Source organism: Octopus bimaculoides, chromosome 4 (assembly GCF_001194135.2).
Source record: "Octopus bimaculoides isolate UCB-OBI-ISO-001 chromosome 4, ASM119413v2, whole genome shotgun sequence".
Taxonomy (NCBI): Eukaryota; Metazoa; Mollusca; class Cephalopoda; order Octopoda; family Octopodidae; genus Octopus; species Octopus bimaculoides.
In genome coordinates, this window is record NC_068984.1 from 23,581,486 (window position 1) to 23,593,955 (window position 12,470).

The 12,470-nt window shown below is 35.5% G+C and overlaps 2 protein-coding genes across 2 annotated transcripts in view; one reads left to right on the forward strand and one right to left on the reverse strand.

The window, feature by feature from the left end:
• The window catches only part of LOC106882804 (charged multivesicular body protein 6-A), a 17,036-nt gene extending 7,593 nt beyond the window's left edge, over positions 1-9,443 (reverse strand). Inside the window, exons 1-4 of the mRNA XM_052967623.1 lie at positions 9,303-9,443; positions 4,503-4,612; positions 3,126-3,213; positions 896-1,022 (exon numbers count right to left, since the gene is read on the reverse strand). Of these exons, the coding sequence (XP_052823583.1) occupies positions 896-1,022; positions 3,126-3,213; positions 4,503-4,612; positions 9,303-9,368 (391 nt within the window). The 5' untranslated portion in view covers positions 9,369-9,443. The remainder of the gene's footprint in view (positions 1-895; positions 1,023-3,125; positions 3,214-4,502; positions 4,613-9,302) is intronic.
• Positions 9,444-9,921: 478 nt separating this feature from the next.
• LOC106882807 (uncharacterized) overlaps positions 9,922-12,470 on the forward strand; it is an 11,636-nt gene continuing 9,087 nt past the window's right edge. The window contains exon 1 of the mRNA XM_014933589.2: positions 9,922-10,059. Within this exon, the coding sequence (XP_014789075.1) occupies positions 10,016-10,059 (44 nt within the window). The 5' untranslated portion in view covers positions 9,922-10,015. The remainder of the gene's footprint in view (positions 10,060-12,470) is intronic.

Genomic DNA, 12,470 nt, shown 5'->3' on the forward strand with positions numbered 1-12,470 from the left:
GCTGTCAAGTGGTAACAAGAAAATAACAAACAGCATTTGCAGTAAGGATAAACATTTGTAGTTTAATGATAAACATTTGCAGTAATGATAAAAATATGACATGGCATTGGATTCAAAAGATGAGAGAAATTATTTCATCTATGCAAAAGGTGCTATCATTTTATGTAATAATAATAATAATAATAATAAGGGAGTGGGATGGGCTACTCAAACTGAAGAAATTTCTAACTGGGCCTCAACTACAAGGTCATGCAGTGTTCATCTTGATATGAGATCACCATGTCACACAATTTTTTCAATACTTTTATTCTTATTATTATTTCTTGTACTTTAAAACATGTTTTTTATCGGCAATGGATTTAAAATTTGCCACAAGTAAACACCAAAGTAAGCTTTTGGAAAATTATAATTATAAACTAGCTTCAGCTGCCAATGTGAGACAGTTCATTGTGCTGTTAACAGCACCTGGAAGTGCATGACCAACCCAACTTCACAGCTCTTTCTTCTGAAAATAAAATCTAAGAAATTGTATTTCCAGCTTTATAGTGATTATTAGTTTAGGAAAACTTCACTCATCTGCTTATATCATATAAGGTGAGACATATGGCATGTGGGACTGGTAATGTCTAGTCAAGGTGACTTTTATTAATGTCATAAACAATGACAAACAGCAAGTGTAAATGAGCCAATGAAGAAGCCTCTATGTAGTAACTAGATGTGCTAAAAATAACACAAATTTTCTTCAAATCACATCTCACTGCCTAAAAATAGAAGGAGAAGATGCACTAGACAATGTAGTCCTAGACATACAAAAGGATGGGACAATCATCACTGGAATGTCTTTAATCATATAATCTGCTCAATCAAGGATTGACCTGAAGTCAAATAAAGAAACTGTGTTTATAGCAATGGCACCAATGATAGAAAAATTTTACCTCATGCATTTTCTTCAGGGAATCATTTCCTTCCTTAAGACTCTGTAAAACATTGGCTTCAATCTGTGCAAACTCAATATCATGGACCTGAAATAATAGGAAAAATAAAAACAAATTTTGTTATATTTTGTGTGATAACTATGAGAATATTGCAACTAAAGTTGTTATTAACAGTGATATTGTTTGAAAGATGGAGGTGGTACACACTGGCTTTAAAATTATGTCCTGTGAGGAGTTTTTCACAATTCATTAAAATCTGCATGTCTTGCATAAATAACAGAAAACTATTAACTAAAATGTAAACAAGTATAACTTCATTTACATAATGGGTACAAGTTTGACAGTCAGAGATTACTATAGTATCAATACAGCACGAGTTATGAACAGACAGTCCATCTAGCTCCATCTATTTAGCAGAGAGAGAAATAAAGTTAGTTGCAACACTCAGTAGGGTCACTGTTATGTTGATGCAAGTTTTCTTTTACAAGTGTTGACTTCAAACCTGTCAACGAGTTAAATCTGCAATAAAGTGTTGTTCCAATCCAGGAAGGGAAGTGTCACATAAAATTTCATAATGCTGTGTCAGGATATTTTTCAGAGACAGGTAAGTAAATAAGAATCTGTGCTGAAAGATCCTGCTCTTCTTAGCTTCAAATAATATCTCTTACCATCCTATCAATATAACTTGGGTGATGAATGTTACATATGTTGAATGTTACATATGTTGACTGAATCATAGGAAACAATTTTCTAAAGAGTGTTCTGTGGCATCTCCATTGTCAGTGCATTATTAGAGTGGTGGAGAAATAGAAATAGTAAAGTACTTGATAAAATCTGTAGCAATGTTTAGTCATATTGCTTCCTGTGGTTGATATTGCATTTCAATTTTCTAGCAACAATAAAATAAGCACCAATCAAGTGCAGGAGCTGATTTAATTGACTGTTCTTTCTTCTATAACTTGCAATCATGTTTTTGATTTGGAAATCTACACACAGTTAGTAATGATTATAGATACCATAATATAGTGCTAAATCATAAGTGAGCTAAGATCAATCCCAGTTGCAGCTTTCTAACTTTCTTTCTTTTGTTGCATCCAACCAGTTTCCTTTGACATTTCTTTCTCTCTCTTCCTCATTTCCATTATCTCTCATCTATTACGCAACTGTCATACTTTACTCTTTCTCCTGCTTCTATGGTGCCCTCCAGTGTCTTTTTCTCACCCTTCATCCTCTTCCCTCTTTTCTCTCACTGCCCTCTCCCCCACAGCTTCTCTGCCTCCTCAACACTCCATCTCATCTTTCCTCCTCTGACCTTCCCCCACAAGCCCTCACACCTCTCTTTCCTTCAATGACTCAGGATTCTTCTTCACCTTAGGCTACTGTTCCCTTCCTGTCCTGCTTCCCTCACACTTTTTGTCCAAACTCAACCTCTTATAATGTTGGATAACCTTAGGCCTCACTTAACACAATCCACTCTATCATCTTTCAACTTTATCCCTCTCTTTTCCTCAATAACCCCTGTCACTAATCCTTTTCCCCTCTCCTCAGTTCCTTGTCATATTCCTTCATCCTCTTCTCTTACTTACCATCTCTCAACCCTCCTCTTAAAATCATTGCCCACTCTTTTCTTTATTCTCCCTCAGTTATAGGGGCTACTTTAAACTCTTAGCCTTGCAAGTTATGAGGCAATCATCACTAGTGCTGGTACCATGTAAAAAAGCATTCAATACACTCTGTTAAGTGGATGGCATTAGGAATGGCATCCAGCCATAGAATCTATACCAAAGTAGACATTGGAGAATAAAATTGTCCTCCAATTCATCAGATACCAAGTATCAAACTGCGCAACTCCTGTCAGTATATTGAAGCTGGGAAGCCAGATATTAAATGATGATAATTATAACAATGAAAATGTGTCTGAAAAAAATATGGTTATCACAACTTCCCATCACCCATTCTCTAAAAAGCCGTATCCCTTGACTTGATGTGAGAAATGTTATTAATAGCGATGGCTATCTTCATCATGATAACATTATTGGTACTATAGTTGGGAAAAAGCATTGAATAATAAAGTCTTTAAATGAGTCTTTTTTTTTCCTTTTAAATGGTAAAATGTTGATAGAAATAATTCTACAGTCAAAGTCACTTGATAACAAAAATTGGAGACAAGAAAATAAGAACATAACTTACCAGCCGTTCCAATGTTTCTAATTGATTTTCTGTTTTTTGGATTAATCCTTCTTGGAATTTTTTCTTTCTTAAAAGAAGTTTAACTCTCCTAAAATATTAAATGATGAAAAGTTTAATTATATTTTTTTAACCCTTTAAACCAGATATATCCAGATCAAATATTCTACCCATTTTATGTTCAAACTGACTGGATCCAATCTCTCACACCTATTCTACAATGTCACTCTAAAAGTAAACAATCACATCATCAAAATTTCAAAGCTATGAGATAATGCACAAGTAATGTGAATAAAATAAACATTACATTTAACAGAGTAATCTGAATGTTGAAGGGTTAAAATAGACAGAGCCTTGTATTATGCATACAAACAATATGCTTAGAAAATATGTTTAGGAGTTCATTTGTTCATATTAAAAGAAGAAAAAGAGTTGCTAATAACTATTTTATGAAAAGATTTGTCTTTTATAAAGCTTTGTACCATTGAAATTATTTATTGATTCTTAAGAAGTTTAAGCATAAACTTAGAAAGTCAATACAGATCAAGGCCATTGCTTAACAACATTAACTGGTTACATATCTTTTCAAAACGTATTTCAAAATAGGTTGAAATATCCAGACTTAGATTTGAGCAGATGTGACAAGTTATAGATAGAAGTAGGCAAATGGAGTTATCACAGTCATTTTCTGCTTACTATTTTTTTTCACTTTCTTTTCTGTGTATTTTTCACACTTATTTTTGAATGTTCTAAGAGACTTTTTTCTAGCACGTAAATTTTCAATCAGTACTTACATATTTTTTCATTTAGTTTGTGTTTTTATTTTAAGTCAACTATTCTTTTAATTTAAACAGCTAACAACAAGCAGACAAACTATCTATCCATCTATCTATCTATCTATCTATCAGGGAGTAGAAAAATAACTCAACCAACTGACTGTCGGTTGAGATAAACAGAGATAAAATAATTAATGAAGATAAAATGGATAATTGTTGAAATCATGAGATAGTATAGTTAATTGCCACAAATTGGGCAAAACATTATTAATTGGGCAAAGTATAATCAAGTGTGGCTTTGTGCCTGCACTAAAGATTATTATTTTGTCTTGTGAGTTACTTGGCAACCTCACTAGTGTTGGTGTCTTGGAAAAAGTATCCAGTGCACTATGTAAAGTGGTTGGTGTTAAGAAGTGCATCCATCAAAACCATGCCAAAACACACATAAGTGTTCAATGCAGTCCTCTGGATCATTGGATCCTTTCAAACGGTTTAACCTATGCTAGCATGAAAGACAAATGTTAAATGATGATGATGGTGATGAATGATTTGTTTCCAAAAAATGCACAAAATAAAATGATTATGATGATGGCTATATACTTACTCTCGACGGCCATTTTTCAAAAGAGCTCTGGCAGCTTCTTTTTCTCTCACTAAGTTTGCTTCAAGCTTCTTAGTATACTGTTTCAGTTTGTCACGTTGAACCTTCAGCTGCTGTAAAGGATATAAAGAGTTTCTTTAAGACCTTACCAACAATGTCTTATACTGCAATAGTCAACAAAGAGTCTTAATAACATTGATAACTGTGACACAGACAGTTTGGAACATCATGCATCTAAGTCCATATCTATCAATCAACTTTGTTGTTACATCAATATCACCATTGTTTTAATGTTGACATTCCTCTAATTTACAACCAAGAAAGATCCTGTTTTCAACCATTTAGTCTTAAGTCAGATCCTATCAGGTAAGCCTATAATCAAATGAATTATAACTATAGCCAGTCCACTTTTTACTCAGTGTATCTAGGGCTACATCATACAATTATCTTCCCTTTTTAAAACAGCAGAATGTGATTTGGATATTTGGCTGCTATTTCTAGCAAGTGGACTGACCAAGAAGAGGCTACTTAGAGTTTTTATTTTCATTGGTTTAGTCACAAGGAAGAGTCTGTGTGCATAGCTTTGACAGGCCCTTCAAGACCAATGAATTTAACAAGAGAAGCTGGCTGATGCACAAAAAACATGATCAGGGAGGGAATTCCAGAGAGCTATATTAGTGAAAGAGGACTGGGTTTTTTGCTGGGTCTGGAGAAAGGGGCAGTTCCATAGTTTTTGCAGGCAGGCATTCCAAGGACAATGAGATTGATGCTATTAATGTTCTATTTAAACTATTGTAAGTCAAACTGAGTGAAGACCATGCAGATTTGGCATATCAAGTAGAGATAATGCAGGGTTGGAGATAATTCATTAGTTTTACTGAGAACAAGACAACCTCTGTAGTGTTGGTGCCTTGAAAAAATGCACCTAGTGCACTTTGTAAAGTGGTTGGTGATAGAAAGGACACAAAGCTCTAGAAACAAAGATAAATCTACGACACTAGAGTAAGGCATGGTCTGCCACCCTGCTGAACCATCCAACCCATGGAAAGCAGATGTATGATGATGATGATGATGATGATGATGAAATTGATACCTACAGATAGTAATTTAGCACAGGACCTGAAGAGGAGGAGTAGGAAACAAAGGTGATGAGAAGAAAAGAGACAAGTAACTCTGGAACACCTAAATGTCAGTGGCACAAGACCAACCAGAGCAAGGAGCAGAAGCTATTGTGATAGAAGTAGAAAATACAGAAATAAGAAACAACACATCACTAGGCCAAGGACTGGAGAGTGAGGGCAAGTGATTTCTGACAATCAATTAGTTAGTCTTGTCTGTTTTTTTTTTAAGATGCTGATGACGTATGTAGCCTCAGGCTAGTTCTGATCAAGTAGAGCTACAGCATACAGGTAGTTGACCGAATAACTAGTTGTAACCCACAGATGTGTCATTACCACTTACAGTTATATGTGAAGGTATAATCATTTAACTTACACTTCTTTATTTACATAAGAATGGTTTATCCCAGAACTAGTCTAAAGAAGCTATGTAAGCCAAGGGAGTTAATTACGCATCAGTCATTGATTAACAAGACAACAAATCTACTAGAAATAGCAGCCAAACTTTATTCAAATGACATTGTACCATCTTAAATGCAGAACAATGTGATGTAGTCTATAATATTTAAAGCACAGAATGGTCACAGCTGAGACACCTTTGATCTTAAACAAGTCTGACCTGAGGTTCAACCACAACCTGGAAAACGATACCATTTCTGGATTTAGTCATGCATGTATGAATATCCCTACAATATCTCGCTTCATTGACTCAATAGACTCAGGTATTTTCATTACAAAATAAAAATAAAAACATGAGTCTAATGGGTCAATGAAGAAACCTTTCTATAGTCTCTTAACTTGCTAGAAATATCTGTCAAAACTCCCTCAAATCACATCCTACCATTTAAAAAAAACAAAGAATAGTACATCTAAAATTGTTCAATGCTTGAAAAAAGATGGGATGTTAGCAGGGGAAACGCCTTTGATTGTGAGTTCACTGGATCAGGGATGACATGGGATTAAACAACAAGTAGTTGACACGATAAGAATGTGAGAGAACTGCTGAGTATGGTTCTGTTGAATGTCTTTCATGAAATTTGAATGGCAATTCTCACTAACTACTACACAGCTTTCTGATCAGATAGAGAACTACCATTATACTATATTGCAATACATTAGACCAAGACACTTTTAGTTGTGCTGCTGAGAAGGCATTTTTACATTCCTGACATACAAAAGGATAATAAATGCTGCTGGATCTCCAAAGAACATGTGATATTACACCGTGAGGGGTCTTGTGTAATTTAGATATCTAGGAAATTGAAACTGTAAACCTCTATCTAGCTAACACCCATTGATGTAAATGAAATACATTTGCATCTTATTTATATTCAAAATCAGCAATAAACTCAATAGACATTGTATTACACTAGGAACAACTTGACCCAGCCATGACACTGAATCAAGTTATTTGAAGCTTAGTACACTACCAACTACTGTACCACTTGTATGCAGGCCATCAATGATCAAATAATCAATGACCGAACCTACCACTATAGCATCAACTACATAGTTGATACAGTTCTATATTTAAGAGATGAGGAATTATGTACATTATTTACATTTGTCCTCATCTTGTTTGTAGTTAACACAATGTTTTGGCTGATATACCCTCCAGCCTTCATCAGGTGTCTTGGGGAAATTTTGAACCTGGGTTCTCATTCCTAAGGTATTTTTCAGTGTTATTATTATTATCATTATTATTATTATTATTATTATTATTCAGGTCACTGTCTGGAATTGAACTCGGAATCTTGGGGTTAGTAGCCCATGCTCTTAACCACTACGCCATATGCCTGGGCATATGTGTTAACTACAAACAAAATGAGGACAAATATCCGTCAAATGTAAATAATGTACACAGTTGATGTTGATAGAGTTGTAGATCAGTGTTTATTGATTAGAAACTCCAAAACTAAGTTTCAGTGAGATGTTCATGCCTATCTCTTAAATTTCCAAACCATCAAGGTACGAATGATGTAGGTGTCATTCTTAGCCATATACTACCATAAATAATATCTTAATGATTTTTTACTTCCAGTTAAATCAAAACACAATAAAGACACACTGAGCCACAACATCCATAGATTTATTTGCTGAGGAGACAATCTAGTGAAAGGTGAAAGTGATGGAAGTATGGGAATTTTATGGGTGTTGTTATAAGTTTTTCACTGTAGATTAAAAATGTGTATCCATTCATAGTTATTACTACTTTCATAACAGTAACTAGTAGTTCATAGTTATTGCTATTTTATTTATAACAAAATGGAAGATGAGCCATACCTCATATTCATCTTAGACTGATAAATATAATGGTGATGATATTGAACTTTTAAATCCCTGTTGGTTGATTCTTGTGGGAAAAATATGAGCAAAGAATATCCCAGGAGATTCTGGCCAGGGGATATATAAGTAGTGTTTGTATGGTGAGACAAAGTAGGGATAACAAGTTGAAGAGTAGCAGGCCCATTGGCCCACTACAAGCCAATTCAAGAGAACAAAAGCAATGTTAATGCAGTAGACGAGACAAGTGCAACGTTTCCTCTAATGTGTCCTTTTCTTTCTTAAGACGATAGAGGAAGATTTTTGCTGCTATTTCTAACAGGCTGGACGATAACGTAGAGGTTTATTCGTCGGGTTGTGAGCAAGAAATCGTAATGTATTGTGAGGGCACCTTAACTAAAAGACACAAGAATATTGGCCTTCCATTTGAAACATTTCGGTGAGGGTAACAGGCATAAATCGAAGATGTTGGTGAAAACTTCTGTCAGCTGATTGAAAACTTCCGCTAGCTGTACTGCTCACCTGGAAATACCACAAGACTTACACTTGGGCATACATATTGCACAAAGGTAACTTATCTTACAGGTGGAGAGTCTCATTACGCTTCCGAGGTTTGACATAAACTTTGCGGTGGAAAATCAGTCGAAATTATATTAAGAATTACCAATAAGAAATAACAGAAGAATCAAATAATGAAGTTTAGTTTAGTTTCACTATACATTAACACTTATGAGGGCAGAATGAAGGAGGCAGGAATATCTACGTGGTCGCTCAACATACCAGAAATAGGAGTCAAGTCTTCTTCAATTCACACTCTACCGTCTGAAAAAAAAAACATTGGATAGCGTGGTTTGGGGTCCGCCGGGGTTACCTGTGCAAGTCGGAATATCTAGAATACCTTTATCATATATAGTAGGTCTACTCGACCTGGGCTGACCTAGGGCTTAACAACAATAACAACTAATGAATAGGTACTAAAGCGTGAGTTATTGCTTAACTTCAAATTAGCCCTGATTAGGCACAACCTATTATCAGAAGTATTTCAGTCATAACCACCCCGTCTTTTACTCAGAGCTACATTATTCAATGTGTCCTACTTCTCACTGTAAGGCAGTAGTAAGTAATTTGAGGGAGATTTTCCTGCTGTTTTCAAAATACGGAAACAAGTGAAAACCCTGTAATTGACATACTAACATTACCACATGTGCGGTTAAACTCTCCTATAAAATACACTACTTACTCATTGTGCTAAGAATTAACAATATATACGTGCGCGTTTGTATAATATAAATATATATATATATATATATATATATATATATATATACATATATATATATCATACAAAGATGCTAAAAAAATAACATAGTTGAACCTCCCCCGAAATTAACAATTAACTTACTAATACTGCTTTGTCTTGCTCGGTGATTCTCGTATCTTTTTTCTTCTTAGTGAAAAAACTCCCCATTGTGATGATCAGATCTTCCACTCATAAAAAAGTTAATACTGTACTGCTTGTATGGTCAGTGCTAACAGCAAAGAACTACACCCATAAAGGCAACAGCCTCTACCAACACCGGATAACAACTGCCATTTTGTAATTTCACTTTAAGTAAGCTTGTAGCTGTGTTATTTTCAGGCCATACACATTTAAGTTGTCGCCCTTCATCATCTCCTCGAAATACTTTAATTTGTTGGGCTGTCTTCGTCTTATGTTGTGATAATTATCACCATATACACATGGTGTAACATAAAAATCGGTCTCCAGTATATCACTGGTCCTTTGTTTTTATCGACTCCGGAACGATGACATCGGTGGAATTTGAACTTAGAACGTAAAAGGCCGTAACTAAATACCGCAGAGCATGTTGTCCGACGTTCTAACGCTTTTATCAACCAGCTAAGTGGTTCCTCGTTTGTTTAGAATGTTAAAATTCTTCTAATTCTTTTTTGACATATGTATGTTCATATGTTATTCTAGCTGAATATAGTGTAACATCGTTCCAGCTTCATCGATTTGGATATAAATAAACTCTTCTTCCGTACAATACAGATAAATAATCACTTCTTGGTGGTTTACACAACATTGTTTTGGAAACGCTCATCCCAAGTAACATGTCGTTATTTGGATTGTTTACGCTGTATAAGTTCAATATTAAGTAAGTTTCGTTACCTTCTAACTTTTTTACTCTAATTTTAAACTATTACTATAGTTTTCTCAGACGAATATTGTAATAATACAATGAAGTCCATGAGTTTGAATAAGTTTGTTTGCAGTGACTTAAAGAGGAATCTGACTCTTAGTCTGAGAGAAAGGAAAAATATATTATTTAGGATAACAAACGAAGGAAGCTAACGGGAGATTGCTGTCAAAAGGAGGAACATTGAATACAAAGTTAACGGAAGCTAAATTAATTTAATATTAACTGGTTATTCTGGCCTCTACTTTTAAGCCTATCTCTTTTCTTTTAACCTCTTTACAGGAGGTATTTCCCTTTCTACGAGTATCACTCGTTGTTGCTTTAGTTTTCTATAGTATAACAAAGCTCTCATCATTTGGATCTCTGACCCATCACTCTTTTAGATCTGATCAAAAACTTTCATAGCTCATGACACTAAACTACCTGGGTCCCCCACTTTGCCTCTTCTATCGTTTCTACAGCAAGGTCTGCTCTTTTGCATTATTTATTTATTTATTTTGTAGTATTGCAACTCAATAACTGTATTTGTGTTGCCTTTTCCCTTCGTCAACCCATTTCTTAGTACTAGTCACCTTTCTACACACTTTGCTGTCTAAACAATTCCAGGACTGCATTCCCCTATAAATGAACCTACAACGTTTTAGACATGTAAACTGTGTTGGCGTTTGCTGTTTAGTTTACAACTGGGCGATAGTAATGGTATAACTGAAACAATAGATCTCTGGATCGCGTTTAGTTGTCCGGCCGACTACCCTAATTGATCAGAGGCTGAGCCTTAACAACTGCTTCTTGACAACCTACTTTCCTGAGTGGAGTTTTGCAACACAGCTGTCACTTGAAATCCTATACCTCGTGGGAAAAGGAAAGGGTCGTTGTCTCCCACCCCCAACAATGTTCCTGTGTTCATGGAACATAGATTAAAATTCTGAAAGAAAAGAACTTCCAAAAATTCGAAAGATTTTACATATTTACCACATCACCATCTTTTGTACTCTTTTGCTTTCCCATGCGCTCGGGACTTCGAGAGATAGCTATTCCAAAATAGCATTGATCCCATCCTATTGTCCCCTTTCTCTCTTGATGAAGATCTAAATACCTATTGACTACAGTTACTGGCTAGAGTGATAAGGGGAAAAAAGTGGAAATTGTTTTAAAAAAGTAAATGGCTTATATTCAGGTATCTTACACCCTAGGAAGGGTACATTACATATTGTCATCATCATCATCATCGTTTAACGTCCGCTTTCCATGCTAGCATGGGTTGGACGATTTGACTGAGGACTGGTGAAACCGGATGGCTACACCAGGCTCCAATCTGATTTGGCAGAGTTTCTACAGCTGGATGCCCTTCCTAACGCCAACCACTCAGAGAGCGTAGTGGGTGCTTTTACGTGTCACCCGCACGAAGGCCAGTCAGGCGAGGGCAAGGTAGTTATGCCCTGAACATCTTTGATTATTGATATACAATGTACTAAGTTTGCTTGATGCAGCAGAACTAACAATCAGTATAAGAGGCCCCATTATTACTGCGAAACTGAGTGGTTAGCAATGGGAAGGGCATCCGTCAGTATAAATAACTACACTACCTGTGACTTGTTTCTGAGTTTCCCAGCTACGGAGTTTTGTTTCGTGTTTTTTTTTTCTTTTCCAGATTATTTCACATGCTTTCATCAAATGTGACATTGAAACCACATGTAAACGGCTTCTTTCCCCAGAAAAGGAAAGATTTGGCTGCTATTTCTTGCACGCCTTGCTACTATGTAACAGGTATTTTGGGTCCTTTATCACAAATAGCTGTTACTTGGTAGCAGGGTGTGCTAGAAATAGCAACTAAATCTTTGGAGGTGAGATACATTGAATGCACTCAAAAGAAACCCATGGAAAAACTATTTCACACCAAGGTGTTTTACAAAATATTTATTGTATTTTTAAAGTCATTTTCACTTAAAAATATTTTGCCCATTACAATGTGTCTAATGGAAAGGTTAGAGTTTCTGCTCTTTCAGGGTAATTTTTGGAGTATTTTCCCATTATGCACCGTTTTGGGTATTTATACCCCCAAAACCCTGAATATCTCAATAACCACTGGTCTGATTTACGCAAGACTTGTTTTATTCTGTTTATATTCACATTTTAGGGGCACTTTACTTTCAAAGTATTTTCCCATTGTGTGCCAGTTTGGCTGTGTAACATTGCAAGCAAGCAAGATTGAAGTTCATTTTTAATGTATTATAGATGACTCAAGCAAGCATGAAAATGGATATAAAACTTTAAAAATTAAAAAGTTAACAATAGTGACACCAACATATTTTCACTTAAGCGGGATCGTTGCTGGTGCCCCTGGGCCGGCTCTTGTGTGGGTGACACAT